This window comes from Homarus americanus, unplaced genomic scaffold (genome assembly GCF_018991925.1).
Source record: "Homarus americanus isolate GMGI-L3 unplaced genomic scaffold, GMGI_Hamer_2.0 scaffold27231, whole genome shotgun sequence".
Taxonomy (NCBI): Eukaryota; Metazoa; Arthropoda; class Malacostraca; order Decapoda; family Nephropidae; genus Homarus; species Homarus americanus.
Genome location: NW_024718545.1, coordinates 2,486,591 through 2,509,750, shown reverse-complemented (window position 1 = coordinate 2,509,750; position 23,160 = coordinate 2,486,591). Strand labels below are relative to the sequence as shown.

Below are 23,160 nucleotides of genomic sequence, written 5' to 3'. Positions count from 1 at the left end.
GAATATCTGAATTATTTAAGCATAATGGTAAAAGGCCCCTCCCTTTTAATGACGTAAACAAGGGAAAGGGGTACTTCATCAAATAGATTCAACCGAGTACGTTCAATTATGACATTACAAATAACATAAATATACAACCACAAAAAGCAATATATATATATTGCATTATTTTATGTAAAATATTATATATATAGCTACACTAATAAAACTAAGATACAGTTATCACTCATCTTGCCTTTTAAACAGAATAATATTTAAAAAAATTGTTTGTAAGTGAAGGCACAATGTTTACAAGCTGTCTGCTGGTGCTGGGAGTGTCAGGGAGGAGGACGAGGAAGCCCTAACAGTGTTTACTTAAAGGGGCAGTTAGAGTGAAAACCACTGCGTAACACAAGGAAGGGTAATTGAAGGTGGTCTATCATGGAGGAGTCTGTTATAAAGCTGTTAGAAACCGGTAATGACCAAGATGTGGTGCGGCTGTTGAAGGAGTTTATAAGGAAGGTGGGTACTGGTGACTGTTGGTATGGAGACACAATTTTACGTTGATTACCATCTTCTCTTGTACCGCTCTCGTGTGTACATCACAATGTCTCTTAAAGCTTCTCCGGTTTCTGAGTTCCTAACAGTATGGAAGGTAGTTCCGCTAAAGACCCATAGCACAGTATATGAGTGTTAAGTAAGTGAACTACTAGCACATACACAGGTTCATAAATTAGCCTGCCTGCCATCATTTAAAGTCGCCTTATTTGATTGCAAGATGAAGTGCCCGTTTTCAAAATTCAGTCAGAAACATTTGACATATGTTACTACCTGTACGTATGCTTACAGGACTATCCTTGGTCAATTTATAGTACAAGACTCTTTACCACTTGTCAACATTCTAGCTGGTCAGTTAGTTCTCTGTGACACACTCTTGGCATGTACTGGGTATGCACGGGTTCTTGACTTTACCTGAATATGCCCCAGTGTTTTTGGTAAATTTGCAGTTTCAGCCCCAACTACAGCTCGACCATAAATTTTGGGGTAAATTTTTACTTTAGGACATGAGTCCCTAGGGGTTGACCAATATGTTTTACCAGTGTATTTTGGTGTGTTTTAAACGAATTTGACTAACATTTTGGGGAAGTTTATAGTTCCCCCCACCCCCTTCCCCCAACAATAATAGGGTAGAGCCTGAGAAATCGGGGTTTTTGGGTGCGAGAGAAAACGAAAATGAGTTATCTAACGAAACAAAACCTAACCTAACCCCTAGCTGGGAGCTCTGCCCCCAGAGCCTAGCTTAAACTAACCTAACCTAACCTAAATGTTTCAGAAGTTTAAAATTTTGGGTTGTGCCATGTCCAAAATTACAATACCTTAGTTAGAAGTGGAAGGACCAGGGATAGGTTCAGGGTCATTGCCCTCCTCCTCGTCGGACCCTTCTTCGAGTGGCACAGGTGCAGCACGTTCCTTTGCCTGGGTGGTTTCTTGGTCCTTGAGGTGGGTAGAGTCGCGCTATATTTACAAGGCAATTTACAGTGAGGGCACTCAACAGACGTAGGGAGAGCACCGTGATTGCATAGGAATTGCATAGAATGATCGTCTTTCTTGTAAAACTCAGCATAAACTTAAAATAATCGTTGGAGCATAATTGACACCCAAGCTCGACCATGGCCATTGTCAAACTGGTCATTGAATTTAAATCCGTAGATTTTGAAATCCGTACCCAGGCCGCTTTGAAAAATTCAAATGTGATTGGTAAAAAAAAAAAAATCGTGGGATGATATCTATACATCATTGGTCACAATTTTTTGATGTCAGTCAATATTGCGCATGCGTGATCCATATTTAACTCGGTTTCACGCCGATAACATCTCTTCACAGACGAAGATTGAAAAGTTCGTAAGATCAATTAAATTCAATTGTCACTATTTTCCATTTCCAAATGGTATAAATGGGGTTCAAAATGCTCAGAATAAGGAGATCTAAATGTTTCAGTAGTTTATAACTTTCGGACACACTATGTCCTAAAGTAAAATAATACCAATTTTTGTTTTTCACATGGCATTTGGTGTGATTCATTCGAATTTGATCTTCATTTCCATCGGAAATTAGTCGTTTTGGGGTTATCACCCCCTCCCCCCCCATAGAACCTGACCTAACCAACCAAAGAGACCTACCTAACCTTACTTAACTTCATAGCCATCCCCGTTATATTAAACAGAAAGTACTTATTTTGATATCTGGTACCAATGAAAGTAACTTTGTTGAAGCATCATCGTGTAATTTTACATTTTTTGTGGATGTGAGAGTACACTCAGACCGAGCAGGTCAGTTTTAAACAAACAGACGACAGGCGATGACTGCAGATTTGCGTTAATTTCCTACGTGAATTTACTATCTCGGTTAGTATCCTTTTGCGACAGAAGTGGTACTGTATTAGGAAATGTTTTTCCTATTGATGAGATATAACTAATGACAAACACCAAATTGCTGTAACCGAGTTGGGGCTGAAATTGCAATAATACCGTGTTTTTAAGCCTGGACTTAAAGGATTCCACACTTGATGTCACAACATTTGCTTGAAGGTTATTTATAAATTTGCCGAGATAGTTATGATAATTAATCAGTATTTTAACTTAAAGCTATGCCATTGAATAGGTGACCTTTTGTTAACTCCAATTGTGTACCTTTGACATTGGTAATGCTCTTTGTGGTGCTTATGAACTCATATTTTATCAGTTATTTTCCATAAGGAGAACAAACTAAGCATTTATTAATGTATAAAGCTCTCTTTGTGAGTGAGGAGTCTGAGTATTGGCAGCAGTTTGGTAGCCCTCCTGAGTTTCTCTTTATCATTCGGTATTACGGTACCTGTAGTTGGTATATGTCAGAGACTAAGCAGAATTTTAATACTCCAAGTGAGGTTTCATTTCGCAGAATTCAGCTGCTTCTCAAAATGATCTAAAAACTTAAGTTCATTGTCAACATAAATATCCAGATCTTTCTTGCATCGAGTTTCAATTCAGGGATTGTCTTCTTCAGGTCAGGACTTGTGTTTGGCTTCCTTTCTTTTACGCATTACTATGTAGATGTTTGGGTAATTATTCGTTTTAGCACACCCTCAAATTTTTTCACGAGATGTTTGATTTCTGATGTATTTTGATGTGTATTGTTCAGATCTGACCTTCGTTTCCATGGGAAATAAGTCATTTAAAAAAATGCAAGTGACCCCATGATCAAAAATTGCTATTTTTCATCAAAAACGAAGGTGATATCTCAACAAACTATATCCAAATACATCAGAAACCAAACACCTAGACCCCTAACTTTCACTAAATTAACCTACCTTAACCTAACCTAACCCCTGTGGGGAGCCCTAACCCCAACAGCTCGCGGTGGGACAAGAAATGGTGGGTGGAGATTTATTGATCTAATTTCTTAGGCGTTCCTCACTTGTGCGATTTTTCTGAAAGAAACATGTTTCCAAGAGGCTTCAAGGGTTGAGGAATGTATATATGAGGTAGAAATTGCCTTAAAGTATTTGCTTCTATGCGATTTGAAGATGTGCTAAACCGAATAATAACCGGTGTGTATTTTTTCTCTTTATTCCATCCATCCTGTGTCATACTGAAGGCCTTTGCAAGTGCATATGTCATAAAATGCAAATCAGAAGGAACAAGGGAAAAATGTAAACATACAAAATTAAAATTAAGTTTTCAATGCAAAGATATGTAGTTATGTAGCTGTGGTGTAAATGATACATAACTGCTGTACAGTACTTACAACACAAACAAATTGAAACTAACCTCCTTAGATTCATTCTGTGTATAGTACTAAAACATACCGGTAAAGATCCCATAAAAAGTAACCCAAGTGGTGGATTTAAGCTAATTCATACTGTACCCATATTTTCAGCTTGTGAAGAAAATAATTCATGGTATCTATTTGCATGTTGTCTTGCTTGTATTGGTACCAGGTGTCATGATTCTTTGTGAGATTTCTATGGACTCTGGTTAAGGTAGGTAAACATATTTAGTAATACTGTATACATACGCAGTACTGTATATACCCGGTACAGTACCTGTATATAACAGTGGATGTGGCATAGTGTATAAAGTACACAGCGTAATGTATAATATTCAGTAGTATTCATGGTATACCATGTAATTAACTTTTACAAGTGAGATTTTAGCATTCTTCCTCTAATTAGTGATCTGTTGCTTTTACAGTTGTATAAAGAAACATTTTACCCCAGTTTCAATATTTGTCATAGAATAAGAGTTTTATTGTTTTCATTATTAGTATGTGTACAAATAATGCCACACTTTTGTTGTTGCTCCATAATAAGGGTGTGTTTGTCTTTATATTTATCAGGTACAGTAGTACTGTATAAGGGCCCGTTCTTATCTCTTGGTGACTGTTCTTGTCTTGGTGACTGCTACTGTTATTTTTCCTTGTAATGAATATAATAATCATCACTTCACTCTTTTACCTGTAGTAATGTTATTCCTGTCTCTGAAAATAGTATGAGAAACAGTTCACTCCTGTGGGGCTGGAACCACACTGCTGTGACCGTCTATGGGATGTCATCATGGGGCGCTTAAGTGACACTGGGGCCAGCACCACTCACCAGACTTGTCTCTCGGCCATAAGAATTCTGAGGTGAGATGGTTTGACCAGTTTTGTTTTCTTCTTCATTATTTATAGAGAAGATAAACTGTTTTCCCATAAAAGGTGAAGAAAATGAACCAATTCCCAAGTTACCAAAGAAAAAACCAAGTTCCTTCCCATTTACTGATAAAGAAAATTAATTTACCCCTCATTTAAAAGTGAAGAAAATGAGCTAAGCTACCATCACCTGGTGAAGAAAATGAACCAGTCCTTTCTTTTTGGAAATATTATGTATGAAATATATTTCAAGAAGAGCTTTAAGAACTTTTCTCAAAAGAAGTTTAAGGTGCACTCAGTAATAATACAGTATAAATTTTTTATTTTTTTTTGCAGTCGAGACAAGTCATCTCTACATAGGGTTATTGACAGTGACAGATTGGCTGTCATTGTTCGCCTGGCCGGCCTTGTCCCAGAAGAGGAGGCCCTAGAGCGTCTGAACCAGCAAATCAATTATGACGGTACAGTGGCATCACATTTTATTGGGATATTGTCAGGTTGGGGTTGGTTTCACAATGGAAAATTTTTCATTTGTTATTTTATAGCCTAGGTGGTTTGTGAGTGACCTGTGAGATACAGTACATTATATAAAACATGCATGCCAGAGCCTGCCATCTGGCATAGGGGCTTGGTATGGTCCAGTGGTAGGCTACACTGTCCAATAGATCAATAAAAGGACTTTAACACTACTCCTTATCCAGTGAACAATGGTGAAACAGAACTCAAACCTCCTGGTCCAGTGTTTATTTTGAGAGCTAGAAAAGATTTAGGTTCACTGGACCAAAGCCTTAGATGAGTTGATCCCCTCCTCCTTAGTCATTTCACTATATTGTACTGCATTGTACTGTACACCATACTGTAAGTCAACTGTCCACACCTTTTTTTTGTCAGACACTGTACACGGCTCTCTTGGCAGATCTGTATTGGGGAGATGACTGTTCCACATTTTATTCTTTATTTAATTTGACTGTTAGTGATATTTCCCACTGTCATTTTTCAATTATCGATATTTATTTAAGTGGGTGATGTCCAACACCATTTTTGCTTGGTTTGCTGTACAGTACAATACAAGATCTCTTATGTAGGGCTAATGGATGTTGCTGCAGGTCAGTCAGGTACCCCAACACATTACCATAGAATTCAGTATTACAGGTACCATAAATGAAAGTTGAAATAGACAGACTCAGTCATCCTGCATACACATAGTAGACATACATGTACTAAAGATGATAATGATGCTACCTTATTGATTGATTTAAAATAACAATATTATTTTCCCATTTAAGGACTTTGAGACTTTTTGTATGTTACTTGATAATTTAAGATATTCGTATAAGCGAATTTTTATGTCTCGAACGTTCATATACTGTATCAAGGGATACCTGTCCAGTACAGTACGGTATCTATATTAACAACCTTCTTAAATAGTTAGCCAATATTATTGATGACATTTTATATTCCTGCAGCAGGACTGCAATTATACATTATAAAGTTTTCAATTTAAGTTGATTACTGTATTATAATACAGTACTGTACAGTACAGTGCCTGTACTTACATTTCCATGTGCATATTTTAGAAAGAAGTCTTTTTTGACAGCCACCTGTAAACAAGGCCCAAAAATTGTATTAAAACAGAACCAAAGACCTTGACCCAATGATCCTAAAAATAAAATATCCAAACCTGTGTACAGTATAGTATACAATACAGCTGTTTGTATATGGAAAGTCAGTAACACTGTTTATTTTGACATTTAATTTCATGAGTTTCCTTCTTTTTTATGGATGCTGGTCTAATAGAGAGGTTTTTCCATTGTTGTGTTTAGAATATCCTACTTTAGGCTCACACAGTTTTCTTGGTTTTTGTAGTTGTGATAGAAGCCCAGAAGTGCTTAAGTAACCTGGTGTACAACAGCAGCTCCATTCAGAGGATGTGCTGCATCAATAGCTGTGTCCCGGGACTGATGTGCCGCCTGAAGACGTTTAGGGACCCAGAATTGCCACACATTGTCAAGTACTTTGACATGCGACTTCTGTTCCTGTTGACTGCGTTCTGTGGAGATATCAGGTAAATAAAATTTTTGGGGACCAGTAATGTATTTTACCAGTCAGTAGAAAAGTTTTGTGAAACACCTGTAGTAAGAGCTTGTGTGCAGATTATTATTAAAAAAAAGTGGGTGTTACTGGGTTCCTGTTTTTGGAAATTTTTGTTTCACTGCTTCCTACATATTACAGTGCCGTATACTGCACTGTGAAACAGTGAAACAAATAATTTCCAGAGACAGGAACCCAGTAAATCCTTTATTAAAAAAAAAAAAACAGCCAAAGTGGATCTCACCGTACTTAACAGGCTCTAAGAAGATAAACATTGACATGTAAAATTCATTTATCTATGTAGGTGTGTAGATGTTGTACCCTTCTTTGTTACTGTTGTACAGTATAGGGTTGTGAACACCACAATGAGAACCCGAGTGTGAGAGGGTATCACATCATTCTCCAAATGTTTTGGTTGCTTGGTAGATTGTCTTTATATAAATAACATCAGGATCATAAATTAGTATTATAATGAGTTCTTTAATCTGTTTGAGAACCCATAAAATGCAGGACCTGTATACACAAAACTTTATGCTAATGGCATAATAGTACTGTTAGCTAGAAATAAAATTTAAAAGTTATACACAAAGCTTAACTAGCAAACTTATACCGCACAAATAGTTTTGTTAAGTACCGCTAATCAGCGCTAAAGATAGCAGGAGTTCATCATATAAAATGGTATTATGGCTGAATAACCTCAATAATATTATGAAGAGTAATATCAATATTTACATTTATATACATTTTGATCATTAAAATAAACAAAATCTAATCTTAGCAGTTTGAAGGAGGATTTATTAACCAAGGATAGTGTTCCTTGCTGTGCTGTTTGTAAACAAACATGTTATTGAGGAAATGGAAGTCTCAACCCCATGAAAGAAAAGGAAGCCCAGCTGGACAGCAGACCAGACTTTATTATTGGTGGATGCCATTGAAGAGAAAAAGTTAATATTGAATGGCCACTTGATGGCTTTCCTGAATAATAAAGCCAAAAAGAGAGGGGTATTTTTCATGATCAACCCATCACCTGATTGCGATATTTTTTCTTATCATTTAGCAGATCTCATCGAGTAACGAAAGAATATACTTGAATTAAGCGGCGCATTCCAAAAATAAATGCGATATTCGCGATTTAATAGTTGTAAAATCACAAATTTTTTGAAGTCCCAATTTGATGTTATGGTGACACGCAGCGTCGCTCTCGTTTCGTTAACCGCCCATCACCTTTTTTCACATGAAAAATATATTTTTTTGTTAGTTTTCTTGCTGTTTTAGATGATTCTGACATTTGTCTTTGGGGCAAATCACTTTTTATATTAGGTTAGAAGGTTAGGACATGGCCTGTTAGGTCATAAGACAAAACCTAACTAAAATAACCTAACTTGCTCCCCATTACTCATGTACAGTACAGTATATGTTTTCTCTGAGCCAGCCTCAAAGACATTGAGCAGTTTTGGTACTGTAGTTGAGTACAGTACTACATCATTCTCTTAAACTTTTTTTTTTTTTTTACTGTAAACTAATAATTTGATCTTCAAGTGTATGTCGCACAAACCATACTCAATTCATGAAATTTCTTCATTTTCTCTCCCCTTTGAGTTATAAAATATTTCCTAATCTTTCCCCATTAAATATTTTTTTCCATTCCATAAAATAATATAAATATTGTACAGTATTTTTTTTTTTATTTAATTTCTCTCCACAGACCACAGTTGAGATCTGAATACCATGGCCTCACCTACTTAATTGAGATCCTGGACTTGTCGCTGAAAACTGCCCAGGAAGAAAGTGAAATACATTCAATCAATGGATACATACCGTGCCCAGTACTTTTTAATGTAGGTTGAAGAAACCTCGGCTTTAACACTGTATCCTCATTCTCTAACTTATTTTTATATGAAAATCAAAGTAAAATCTTATATGAAAGTGGATGTTTGCCAGACATAATTTAGATTTAATTAATAATGTAATTATGTTAGAAAATTAGTTTGTGAGCGAGTTATTATTCATTTATTTATTTGCACAAGTCTTTGATTGCTACCTGTTGTGATGGAAGTGCAATAATATAAATAATTTCACTTCAGGAGGAGCAAGCAGAGTTAGTGAATGAAGTTTTAAAGGTTCTTTACAACCTGGTCCTCCACATTGATAAGAACAGTCCAGATGAGGAAGAGGACAGTCACTGCCTGCGTTTGATCAGCATTCTACGCTCCCTACTGCTGGCTTCTTGCCGCTGTCCAGAGAAAACTGATTCTCTGCACAGGTCAGTAAAAATATTTCTTTCCTTTCTTGTATTCACAACATGTTTTGTGGGATACATTAGGTAACCATTGTAGGTTCTCATTTACAGTTTTTCATCTCTGCATATCTGTACAACCATCATCTTCATGTCTCATTTGGTTAAACTTGAATCATGGGTATAATGAAGCAGGGGTTAACAAAGGAGGCCATCATCTCTCCCTTGAGTTATACGATGTTCTCTCTCTTCACCACCCTAAAATGTCTCCGTGATAGTACTGTACTTACTACTGTATTAGAATTTGTTGGTGCATGATATTTCTATAAGATGTTTTAATTTATGCATTAAGCTTATAGATTTGCAAGATGTTGGAGAATACAGTAAAGTATATTAAAAGGTACTCAACAAATTTTTTTTCAAACAATGTATGAGGCGCTCTGCTTTAGAAAGGGGTGAAGCGCCAAATTTAAAAAGCGGAGAAAACACGTTTAAAGTTTTTCGAAGTTTAAACAACCATAACTTTGTTGTTTTTTAAGCTAGAGGGTTCATTTTTTTATTGTGCAGCTCAACCCCTCTCCCAGCGAACTGTGAAAACTGGAAGTTAGTACTGTGAATAGTTATTATTTTATCGCGAGTTGAATGAGAATATCTACCCGTCATGTGTAGTTGTTTGATCTTCAAACCAACAATAATAGCATTTTTCTCCTAAATTTTCTTATTATTATGGACTAATACTGTAGAACAAGTTAATGATCACCAAAAAACAACACTCATCTTACACCCACCCACCCATAAACCCTCCCAAATGCCCCCTAAAAGATGAAATAATGATAAAAAACTCATTTGCCGATCAGTATTTATTTTTCCCTCCCTATTTTTAGCCAAAGATTTATAATATTGTTAAGTTTAATAGTGTGTAATAATAAGGAAACACCACTACACTCATCCCCCCACCATTAACCTCCCCCCCCCCTCCCCAACGTAATTAACATAGGAATACAAGGCGGAGAAAGTTTGCATAATCTTTGGTAAAAACAGTATTAAGTTAATAATATTACAGTCTTACTTTGTTTAGTTCCTTCGTTTTATTATCCTTGAAGTTACGTAAATCCTGAGGAGTGTGTAAACTTTAATGGCCTCGTCATAATCAATCACGTACTGATCAAAGTCTTTCTCTATCCTCTCTAAAAATTGCCACACAGATTCTTCATCAACTAAATTATTGATTATTGATGCCGGCAACAGTTCAGGTTCATTATAAGACTGAGTTAAGGTCTTACCTTCATTAGCATTCGTTGGGTTAGGCTCACTTTCTTGTCTCTGTCCACTTCTACCTCCTCACAGTCTGTATGTTCTTGTTGTGATAAATTAGTGTTACTATTTGTGTTACCATTAGACTCACTTTCATCATTTTCATCTTCACTTTCATCGTCATCATTGCCGTCAGTGCATGTCACGTAACTCTGTACCAGAACACAGTCTGCAAAAAGGTCTTGTGATGCATAGCAGTCACTTTTTGTATAATGAGTATACCAAAATCATTATCACCAAGCATTCCTGGGGTGTCCACGTGAGCACTGTCGTCATTAAACACACGCTCGGGAATAATGGGCTCCTGAATCCACACCAGAAGGCCTGGCCTCACTCGAGTCTTGCGCTAATATCGGGCAGATATTGCACAGCACTTCTCACACCCGTGGACCACGAATAATGTCAATGTTACGCCGAAAAGTTATCAAAAATAGCAGTAGAAAGTACACTGAACCTCCTTATGCTGTACAATGCGCCAAAATTAACAAGGAGGTAGCATCTGGGCGCGTGGATTGGCCGAGGAGCTGTGACGTAGCAAGGGGAAATCCATTGTGATTGGCTGCCTCGGGGTATGGTCCGAGGGAGGCACGCTGACATTGGCTCGCGCTCCTCCCACTCTGAACGGGATGTAACCACCTTCATTGACTGAGCATACAACCAGATACTTAGCTCCCGGTCTGAGGCAAAATCATACCTTATTTTTGAAGGACTTTCTACTCTATTTCTATTCTAGCTAGAGGGTTACATCCAATGCCAACATGTAGAGGAATGGTGAAAATAGTGATATCCATAAAAAAGCGCATTTTTCCCGGGGTGGCACTTCACCCCCTTCTAATGCTGAGCGCTTCATATGAGGAAGATGATGTGTTCATCCATATTGCTCTGTTTTGGAGTGCTGATAATTCCTCCCTTCTATCATGTTAGAGGGAATTAGTTGTTGTTATTACTGTTCTTGTTTAATTTTTAATTTTGAGTTGTATTTCCAGCAACACGGTTAATTTGCTACTGCTAATGCCACCGAATATGTATGAAGAGCTGCTGTTGAGTATGCCCCAGGCAAGCAGCGGTGGTCCCACATCACCACCTATCCCAGCTGTGGTCACTACACAGCCAACTGCCGGAGCCACAGCTATGGTTGAGGCTGCCTGCTTCACTAATGTGCATGATCACATACAGCTACATGAGCGCTCCTGCGAGTATGATGGGAAGGACATGACAGCTGTTATCAAACTCTTAGATTTTCTAGATTCGAGATTAAAAGCTGTGAGTGCTGTTATTTCTGTTTAGTTGTTAGTTAATATAATAAATGAATCCTTTGATGATGGATGCATAATATTTAGCACTTAATAAGGCTAATAACATGGATAACATCTTTAATGCTTTTATAACTGTAAATTTATTTCATTACTTGGAGGGTTTCAGGAGTGATTCCATAAGACTAGTACAATATATGTTTACACCTTATCATGTAATACTACTGGCTCAAAATTATCAAATGTCTTGTTTTCTGTTCTTGTAGCCGGAAAATCAGTTTTTGACATGGGCAACATATAAGGTAGTTGGTATATGGTGTTGTATTTATTATCTTCTATACCATAATGTAAATTTTTCTTGCAAGCTGTACATAAAATGTATCTTTTGATTTAGGCTTGACATAATTACATTAACAAATTTTAATGTTGAAGTGGTATAGGCTACATTTATTTATTTATTTTTTTTTGTATGATTTTGGTATGATCAGAATAAATCTTGCTGGTAACTAACTGCTATATGCATCTTGTATGTATACTACATAATGTATATACTGTACTGTAATATGTTCTGGCTAGAATAGATAGCTGAAAAAGACTTGTATAGAATAAAGATAGTGGTGTATTCTTTCTGTATCTGCAGTATTATCACACAAGTTGATAAGCTGGTTAACAGTGTCTCTGATCCAACTAGGTAACCACACAGAAATTAAAGCATCATGTAGGAAAGACAGAAAAAGATAGAATGGCCATAGATAAAAGTACAGTAGGATCTCATGTTTCGCGACTAATTTGTACCGGTTTTAGAATCGCAAAAGTTAAAATCACGAAACGAGTGACATTGAAATACATATAAATAAGCCTAATCAGTTTTGCAGTGTCACCCAAACCCCCCTATAATGACCTACAACTCACCAAGAAAATGACATTACAATATATTGTACATATTGTTGATAACAATATTTGTATACACTCATACTGTAGAATAACTTGCCCTGATGGAATCAGTGAAGTGCTTGATGGGGCTGGTTGATGGGTTCTGAGGCAGGGAGGGCTGGTAACTGCTTCCTCCCTGCTCCCTCCTCTACCTCCTTTAACCTCAGCATCAAATCCCTCAGTCTTGAGGCAGCTCTTCCACAGTAAGTCTCCCAACAATTCAATATCATCATCTGTGGTGCCATCATCATCTCCTAAAGTGATATTTGCCAAGGCATTAACAGGCTGGGCCTTGCACAAGTACAGAGTAATAAGGGACTGCTGACAAGCATTAACACAGGACATGTACAAGGCATTATATTCCTCCTTACCCTTATCAAGGGCAGAGCACCTAAGGTTCCGAGGATGAGGCCTGTTATCGTATTCTTCTAGCTGTTCACTGAGACGTGCGATGTTTGTGAGCAACTTGGTCAGCTGGCGTGTTGCACAGTAGGTTCACCAGGCTTAACGTCATCCTCTTGTGTTGGTTGCTGTTCTTCCTGTTCTTCATCCTCCTCCAACATTTCTTCAATTGTCAGTTGCTGCTGATGTTGACCAACGACTTCTTGCAAATCTTCAACCTGAACATCTGAAAATCCCGGTGCTGGGACTGAGCGCGCTGCCTCCACTGTGTCCATTAGTGTTGCCGCCACGGACTGCCCCTCTCTGCTTGCCTCGGTCTGTTCTGCCCCACTTATCTCGGAGTTAGCGAACAAAGGCGTCCATGCGTGTAGCACTGTTGCAACATTAATCTTAAGCCATGCTTCAAATATTCTGTCCACTGCATTTTTAATATTATATTTCTTCCAAAATTCACAAACCGATAACCCTTCACGGTTCCGGGGTTGTGAGGTGCTAGGAGTCAGGTCATCTGCCATCTCCTCCTCCTGGTTAGCTGGTAGAGCCTGGTCACTGTCAGAGAGTTCTGCCTCGAATTGTTGTAACTCAACCAATGAGTCTGTCTGCTGATGAAAGTCTTTATAGAGTGACTGATAGTAGAACAGTTTAATTACTGATGAATTCGTGGCCAAGTGGCTGCAGAAGCGATGTGGTGTTAGGAGGAAGGAAGATAACTTGTACATTAGGGTGGCGTCCAATTAGAAACTTAGAGTGTCCAGGAGCATTATCCATCACCAGGATCACTTTGAAGTCAATGTTCTTCCTCCAGCAGTACTGTTGGGCTTCAGGAACAAAGTGCTTGTCAAACCAATCGGTGCATAAAGACGTAACCCAAGCTTTCTTATTAGACCTCCAATAAACATTGAGCTGCGACATATTGGCATGCCTGTAGGCTCTAGAACGGGCAGCATGGTTAACAACCAGAGGTTTCATCAAGAAATCTCCACTTGCATTAGCTGTGAATAAAACTGTAATCCTGTCTTTTGAAGTCTTTACACCCCTCGCCCATTTTTCATCCTTGGCAATGTAAGTGGTCTTAGGTGAGCGCTTCCAGAAAATGCCAGTTTCGTCACAATTGAAGATCTGGTCTCGGTAATAACCACCCTCTTTCACAAGAGCTTGAAAGACAGGTGGATATTTTACTGCAGCTATGACATCAGCTGATGCACTCTCCCCATGGTAGTGGGCAAACTTGACTTCATAATGCTTCTTAAAGAGAGCCAACCAACCAACAGAAGCATTGAACGGTAGTGGAAAGTCAACATATTTCTTCTGTGCAACTGTAGCATAATAAACACGTGCCTGATGCCTTATCTGTGGCCCAAACAGGTCACGTTGCTCACGGTTTCTTCTTTCCACCCACTTGTGAAGGTAATGTTCTGTGATAACTCACAGTAGATTTCATTGTGAAGTATATCAGAGAACATCCTGCTACTATATAATCTGAGAATATATTCACAGAAGCAGTAAAGGCTTCCTTGTTCTTCTTAAGGGAATGTATGGTTGATTCGGGGCAGTTGAACCTCCGCATGATTTCACAGGTATGAACACCACTTTTGATCATTTCAAACATCTCTCGTTTCATTTCAAGGGTGTATTTCCTCTTCTTGACCCCCTTATGGTAGTCACGCTTGGCTTGGGGCTTTCCTTGTTGACCTTCTCTACGGCCATCTTTACCACCAGAACTGCTCCCGACATTTACATTACGCACTTCACTCATTGTTAATGCACAAGAATCGTTAATAGTTAAAGAGGAATCGTGAAACTTAAGCACAATGGGTTATATAATCCAAGGTCACTGCACCGCTCGCTCATTCAAACTAACTGCCGTTTTGCCGTAAACAAAAAAACACTCGGCGGGTCGATGGATAGCAAAAGACCGTGACGATGCGCGCTGTCCACTCAACAATGACTCGCGAAACTGGTAATGAAAATCGCTATTCTTGAGAGGCTGGAAATTTTAAAAGTGACACGAAACATAGGAATTGCGAATCTAAAATTCGCTAAACTTGAGATCCTACTGTAACTGTTCCTGCAGTGTATGTGGTGTAGGCCTGTACCGGAGGCGAGACAAGTTGATTTACCCCTCACGTGTAGGCATTGTAGGCTTCATTATAGACTAACAATGTACATCATTTATGTTAATCTTCATCTGTTTTTTGTAATACTGCTATTCTGTACATATATAATTGGGCTGTGTGGGACGCACTTACCTTTCTCACTACTGTACCCGAATGCGATATCTACCTTACACATACACATCTGTCATCAACAGATTAGTGTCTTGATAGCTTTAAATTTGAAAAAGTACTGTACTGTATGTATCTCTTGTGTGTAGGTCTCATGATTTTCAGTGTGATTTGAAATATGGTGACTCGTGCAGTAGGGTGACTCGTGTGGGAGTGTGACTAGTGCAGTAGGGTGACTGGTGCAGTAGGGTGATTCATGCGGGAGCGTGACTCGTGCAGTAGGGTGACTGGTGCAGTAGGGTGATTCATGCGGGAGCGTGACTCGTGCAGTAGGGTGACTGGTGCAGTCGGGTGATTCATGCGGGAGCGTGACGCGTGCAGTAGGGTGACTCGTGCAGTAGGGTGACTCGTGCAGTAGGGTGACTCGTGCAGTAGGGTGACTCATGAAGTAGGGTGACTCATGAAGTAGGGTGACTCATACTTTGATATATAATTGCCATGCTATGCAAATGACTTAACTAATAGATAATAGATGCTCTTTCTCCATAGCCTGGTCAGTCATCCAACAAGTCTCTCATGCCAATCTTGACCCTCATGGTGGAGGTGGTGCAGGCCAACCGCACTATCCGTAAATTTGTCCGTCTGCGTGTCTTACCCCCGCTGAGGGATGTGAGCAAAAGACCTGAGGAAGGGCACACAGTAAGGAACAAACTATGCACCCTCATGACCTCGCCTCTTCATGATCTGAAGCACTTGTCGGCCAACTTTCTCTTCATACTCTGCAAGGAAAGTGGTAGGTTTTAATTTCATCCAGAAAGAATTGCGAGTTAAATTTAGTACTTTCATGATGAACAGAATATATCTGAGAATGGGAATCTTTCTTATTGTATGATGTTTGTTTACTGATGTTAAGCATCAGCAAAAAGAGAAATTATTGAAGGACCAGGCAGAATCAAGCAGTTGAATGTGTACGGTACTATAGATGTTTTCATATACAGTTATACCTTTTCTATAATTTTTATTTTTAATTTTTGGTAGCAATAGACTGTCCACTCTTTAGAGTTAGGGTATACACATGTAATAAAAAAAAAGTATATTTTTGGTATCCATGTGAGTACTCAGTAAGTTTGTCTTAATTCTCCCCAGGCTTATTGTCAACAATGTCTATATTTATTGACTGTATGATAGTGAAACCCATTTTAAGACAGCCGACATTAAAACAAATCTTAGATTTACAGGCTGACTTAACTGTGCCAATTCCTTTTCAGGGTTTCCTCACCTTTTTAGTGGCTTTGCACTATAAATGATGCATTATTGATCCTTGTCAAGATGCCAGATTCTGTGGCCTTGTTTTACTTCATCCTGTCTCTTTTACAATGTTCAATCTAAATTGGTGAAAGTGGACCCTGTTCCAACTCATCTGATTGGTGGATGCCTAAGGGGTGGCAGCAGCTGGACATTAGTCATCATTTTGGTCACCAGTTGAAACCAGCTAACGTTATGCCTGTTGATCAGCCGCTCTTCTTAGCTTCACTTCCCTCCCTTCTTTCATCCTGCCCCTGTCTTCTCATTATATTTATCTTATTTCTATTTTTTCCTTCTCTCTCTTTCTTTTATCTCATTTGCTTTATTAATGGTAGGGGGATGTAGAATTAAGGGGCTGTTCTCATTATCCCCCTCCCTTCCTGTGCAGGCTTTAACCAACATCATGTGGTGACATTGACTTATGCTGTAGATACTCGTTTTAAGCACTTCACATGGCTAACATTTTTACTGAAACCTTTTTCCTGTGCCATTAACTTTTGAAGTTGATAGTTTTCTTTATTTATGTACACCTTTAAATATGGAATAAAATTTATCATGTGGATTATATCATTCTGGATAGTCTACACTCAAATCATAGAGTCGAGCCTTGAGTCACAGTGATGACACAGGGACCACCAGGTGACTGATTTAACCATTTTTTCATGCACTTTTTTATAACCGTTTTTTTGCAAATTCTTTTCATCATCAACAAGTTTAACTATCCATTTATTGGTTCCCATGGTTACATATTTATTCTAGATGGGGACTAAATGTCTCCAATGAAATAAATTCCTGAATCTGAAGAAATAATATTGAAATAAACAGGTGTTGTAATTTTCTCATATTTGCTTTGAAAATGACCATAAAATAATGATGATGATGAATCAGCTAGAAGAGAATCCAGAGAAATGCAACATAATGAAATGTTTTATAATGAGGAATTTTTTGCCATAGGAATTAATGTACAGTATAGTATACTGTAATTAAGGGTATATGCTTCCTAATATGTACAGTAATACCCCTTGGAAGCTCAGGGTGTGTTTCTAAAGAGAGAGCTTTCAGTAAATCAACTTACAATGGAGTCATTATAACATACTGTACTGTGTAGCACAGTATTTAATATGGAGATACTGTACATTCCTAACATCATTATTTGTTATCTTTGAGTGATTAATGAGGGCTTGATTTGGCTACTTGTACAATAAGACAACTGATTAATGAATATTGTACTGTAAATAAGGGTATATGCAGGTGCATAATACACTACAATATAATTTATTAAGTACTGATAAATGCACTAATATGTTGAAATGACTTTTCTGCAAATTCTGTGGTTACTTACATATAACAATGGCATAGTACACAGTCATGTGAGAGGTGACCGACATATTTTGGAATTATAGAAACTTGAAACTTGAAGGGCACTTTTATTACTTATTATACAGTAAAACCTTGATTAACCGACCCTCGATTAACCGACTTTCGGATTAACCGTCAATCCCAAACTCCTTTTTTTTTTTTTTACAGGGATTAGCCCACCTGGGCACAGGTCACTGACCCACATCGGGGCCTGGGGGTGATAATATAATAATATTAATAATGATAATAATAATAATAGTAATTAAGAACCATAAATAAATGCAAAAATTAAAAAAAAAAAAATCAAGAGAGAGAAACATTATATGTATGTTGTGTTGTCAATATTAAGAGAAGCAATTGAGACCCTGCAATTGTGTGTAAATGTGGTAGAAAGTTAGATGAGCAACCTGGGACTTGGTCACAATTTTTGTGATGACATGTTCTTTTCCATTTTTTATTCACGGTTTCTGTGCTGGTTCATATTTATTTACTAAAGTGGTTAATGTTTTAAAGCAAATTCTATTGAAATATGAATGGCAAATGAACAAAAATGAATAGAGGGAATTAAATGAGGTAGGTTAGGGAAAGGTACTTTGAAAATGTTTGTTTTATTTCCGTAGACTTTACTTAGTATAAAACAGTGGGTGATGCAGATGACGTACCGGTACTGTACTGTATAAAGAAAATATCTTAATATTTGTTAGCGACGTATATACTGTATGTGAAATGACGTAGATCAGTACTGTATAACATATAACAAGGATCCCCTGTATCATTTCGAGAAACACAAAAGCATCTATGAACTGTCATTGGGACTTTTATATATGGTTTCTTGGTAATGTTTCTTGATTTCTTTTTTTGTCAACTATTGATGACAAGTTTGCACATGTTTTCACTTGTGGTACCACAGTTGTATAGTGACAGTCATACAAACTATATTTGGTTACACATGTCACCCTTTTGGTTTCACCAGCTTCACAAGAAATGGATTTACATGTACAGTACATGTACAGTATTTGGTTTATTTTTAATATCCAAATTTCATTTAAAACAAGCCAAGGTTTCCATGGGCAGTACTGTATTTCTAGCTGCCAGAATGCACCTGGCGCTTGTTGTATGTAAACATTTGTTCTCTTTGCTGATTTAGTTTGATCTTTTTGCCACTCATAGGAGCTCCCCAAAACATCTTTCAAGTTCTCCCACATGTAATGAATCTAAAGAAGAAGTCTAAGGTATTAACATGAGATACTAAGTTGAAGATATTGAGAAGTTTTAAAAATGGTGAGAAGCTGCAGCACTTGGCTGGTCACACCAAGTAAATGAGTCGAGAATATCGGAATTTCATGTACGGTATGCTCTAAGATGGGCCAGAACAACAATTCTGGGAACTGACTATGAAGTCATTGCCAGCCTTTTAATTTAGTTAAGACATTATGCCCTAAATGTATACTTAAAACCATGACCCTGGGTACAGCAGTTAAGTTTCTGGGGTAAAGATCTCTTTCCTGTGCATCGACTGGGTGAGTTGGCTTCTGTGTTATTAGTGGTTGAAGGAGGGATTGTGGCCACTGTGCAGTATCAATAGGTGAACTGCAGTAGTAGGTGTTTATTGCAAGCCATGCAGCTTGAGCTGTATCATATTGGCTGGATAAAAACTTCTTTCAGTGAATGAGTTAAGCTGTCATTGCATCATGATTTAATATACAGTATTCTTAAACCTGACTGATAAAGCATAAAAATTTTCTCTCGCAGTTGACCGTCTAATTAAGTACACTGGATATGGGAATGCTGCTGGACTCCTCGCCTCCCGAGGACTGATGCTCGGTGGAAATAAACCATCGGGTTCTTACTCTCCTGACTCTGAGGATTCGGACACTGAGGAGTATGAGAGAGTGAGGGAAATGTGAGTATTTTTGATACAGTATTGGCTCTTTTCTTGCTTTATCTCAGAGGTACTACTTAATACTTATGAACCATTTGTAAATAAATTTTTAATTAGTATTTTACCCATTTTCTTACAGGAAGAGGGAACAATTAATTGTCTCACAAGACCCCTTTGATACCCTTGATATACAGTAATCATTATCATTGTAAGTTCATAGATTGACTCTGGGTATTAAGGAAAGGTAAATACTGTACTGTTGAGAACATTTGTGTATCTCATCAGTTCATCTAGGATCTCCTCATCTGTCCTGGTTGTTCTGATTCAAACCCAAGTGTTTGAGTGGCTGTTTTGTGGCCTGTGTTTTGTCTCACTTGGTATGAGAGAAAATGCTGTCTCATAGTTGGTCACATGTTATCATGAGATTACAGATTATGTGAGTAAGTTTTATGCAGGAGTGAGAAGCTTGCATGTTTCGTGAATAAAGTTTTATGCAGGAGTGAGAAGCTTGCATGTTTCATGAATAAAGTTTTATGCAGGAGTATGTAGTATGCATGTTTGATGAATTAAATTTTACAAATAGGATTTTTTTTTATAAGGGTCAACCCAGTAACTGGTCGGTACGAGCCACCTCGGCCTTCACCACTGGAGGGGATGACTGAAGAACAAAAGGAACATGAAGCCATGAAGTTAGTGAATGTGCTGGACAAACTCACCAGGTATTTACTTAGTCATATACAACTACAGTATATACAATACAGGGTATATGTTTTATATACAGTACAGTATAATAATTCTGTAATTTATTTCACTCTTGCACGTTCTTTCCCACCACAGTGCAAGGTGGTTGGAATTAAGAGCAACACACTTCTCCCTCACTCAGTGTCTTTCATTCTCTCTAACTGTTGTTTTAGAAACTTTGTTTTAATAATACCATTAAGTGAAGTTGTTTTAGAAACTTTGTTTTAATAATAACATTAAGTGAAGTGATTAGTCAACAGAATCATTATGCATGTTAAGTTGTCAGACACATGAGACTTTTATAAGAACTCTGAAATACTGTACACTGTACTCGAAATTAGATAATTTCTTCTTGTGATTTATTGAAGTGACACATTTGTAGTGGTAGACTAGCAGGGAGGATGGAAGTGGTGGAGTTGGATTATTTAAGATTAGTGTTAAGTGAGATTAGAATAGGTTAACATACAGTACACTGTACAGTATAGTAATGGTAACAATACTACTGGAACGCCTTAGAGTTGGATTAATTCTAGAAAGTTGTTTAATGATATTGCTGGAAAGTCTTATTAAGTTACACAAATTCCTACCTAATAACATTGATGATATTACAGAAACAATATAATCCAGCCATGCCGTATTGGTGATGATGGGAAACCACACCCAGTGGAGAGCGTCATGGAGCTTCAAGAAGGTATGGGTATTATGCACCCCCCGGACCACAACAATGATGACTCTGACTAGTCACGCTGCCTTCACACTCCTTGATAGAACAGTGACGTTAGTCTATAATTTTATATGCGTCGATTCAAGTCAGTACTGTGTTCATTATTTTGCAGTTTTCATGACAAAACTCCTGACGGGATGTGTATCTGTGAGCCAATGATGAGATCAGTGATGTCTGTTTCTTTCAATACCTATAAGAATTAAGGCATTGTTTGAGTATGCTTTTGTTTCCAATAGGAGAGTTATAATGGCTAGGTTATATAAATGAGCTGTCAGCATTCTTTTATTTATGATAATTATGTTCAGTGAGCACACTTTCTGACATTGGGAGACAAGATAATAATCATCATCAAATACAGTATATATTTTGTTTCTCCTAAATCCATTTTCACATTTTACTTAAAAGTTATAATTTCAAGAGTAGAGGATAGCACTCAAATAACTCTCAAATTCATATTTCATACTGTTGTCTTATTCTCGTGTAATACAGTGTGTCAGTGACATTGACAAAAGATAAAAACTCATGTGCTTTACAATCTCATCTTGGTTATGTGAAGATCTTTAAGCATATGTTTGTATTGAGTTCATATATTATTTTGTTTGCTTTTTGAAAAAATTGTGTTTGTTCTGCCAATCACTATTGTCTGCTGTAAGGACTGAGTGGGTTCTATTGGTATTTGGTATAGTATTGAGCTAGTTACAATTATTCCAGAACCAGAACAATTAGAGTTTGGTAAGACTTAAATGAGAAACAGTTAGTTGATTATACTAGTGATATTTGGTATAATATTGAACATGTTAGACACTGTACAGATTATATGAGAACAAGAGGTTAGAGGATTATGTGATACTTGGTACAATAATGAGTTGATTAAGGTTATACTGTATAAGAATAAGAAAAGTTTATACATCTTAAGTAAGAAATACAGATTATAGAGACAAGCTAAAGGTTGGTTGTGGTTGAGAGAAAGGCACATTAACCCTCTCGGCCTCCGAGCCTGAGATACATACGTGCATGAAAACTTACGCTCAGCCTCGGAGGTTTATGCTAAAAAATCGTTGAAAAAAAATTGGGGAGGGGGGGGGGAGGGCTCATTTCACTGCCATGGAATTGTTTTATTAATTGTAATGGGGTCTTTTCTAGCTTAAAATTGTCTGAAAATTTGTATGAAACCACAACAAAATTGAAAATTCTTGAAATTTAAGCCACCTTTTTCGAGTATAAGTTGAAAAGGGAGGAAATGTTTAGTAACATCTCGATTTCTATTCACATTTTGCTTGTACAGTGGTCCCTCCACTAACGAGCAGTTCAATTTATCAGATTTCGGTTAATGAATTAGCTCCCATAAGGATTTTCATTTCTATTAACGAGTACAGTACAACTTCTTTTAACGACAGCCTTACGAGAAACACACTTTGGTGTGTGCATCAGCTGATCTGCTAGTCCGCCAATACAGTAATTGGGTCTTTATTTGCATTTGTTTCCAGTGGTGTAAATATCGAGAAAGTTGTGCTCTTGAATATGTTTGCATTTTTTATATTAAAATTATTGGTCATTCTGAAATTTAGTTAACATATTGATAATATATACAATACTGGGTCCAGCTTTTGTGCGCCCATTAGCTGATCGAATCACCCACCAACGCTTCTCAGTTTAACTTTGTTTACAGTGAAGTGAACATCGAGTTTGTTGGTCTCTTGAATATTTTTGCAATTTTACTTTAAAATTATTGGTCATTCTGAAATTTAGTTAACATATTGATAATATGCAGTGCAGAAATTATTAAGAAATATGAGGAAGGCATTAGAACCAATGCACTCTGTAAAGAAAATGGCATGTCATCATCGACTGCCTGTACAATCAGCTGTTTGCTATGTAAACAAAGCCGCTGGGAATACGACATACACACCTCAAAGTAAGTTAAAATACAGTATTCTACTGTTTTTTATTTATTATTGTACAGTTTACTGGACAGTACAGTACTGTATTTTGTTTATATTTAATGTTTTGTTAATTCTATTACCGGTATACAGTACAGTACTTTG

General features: G+C 37.4%; 1 protein-coding gene across 1 annotated transcript; it reads left to right on the top strand.

Moving 5' to 3' along the window:
- The first annotated feature begins 297 nt into the window (after window positions 1-297).
- Window positions 298-22,854, top strand: LOC121859723 (synembryn-A-like). The gene is made up of 11 exons (XM_042356660.1): window positions 298-501; window positions 4,508-4,644; window positions 4,987-5,111; window positions 6,517-6,715; window positions 8,447-8,579; window positions 8,826-9,004; window positions 11,278-11,554; window positions 15,654-15,897; window positions 19,521-19,671; window positions 20,250-20,369; window positions 21,003-22,854. The coding sequence occupies exons 1-11, from the start codon at window positions 421-423 to the stop codon at window positions 21,130-21,132; spliced, it is 1,776 nt and encodes a 591-aa protein (XP_042212594.1). The 5' UTR covers window positions 298-420; the 3' UTR covers window positions 21,133-22,854.
- Window positions 22,855-23,160: the final 306 nt, after the last annotated feature.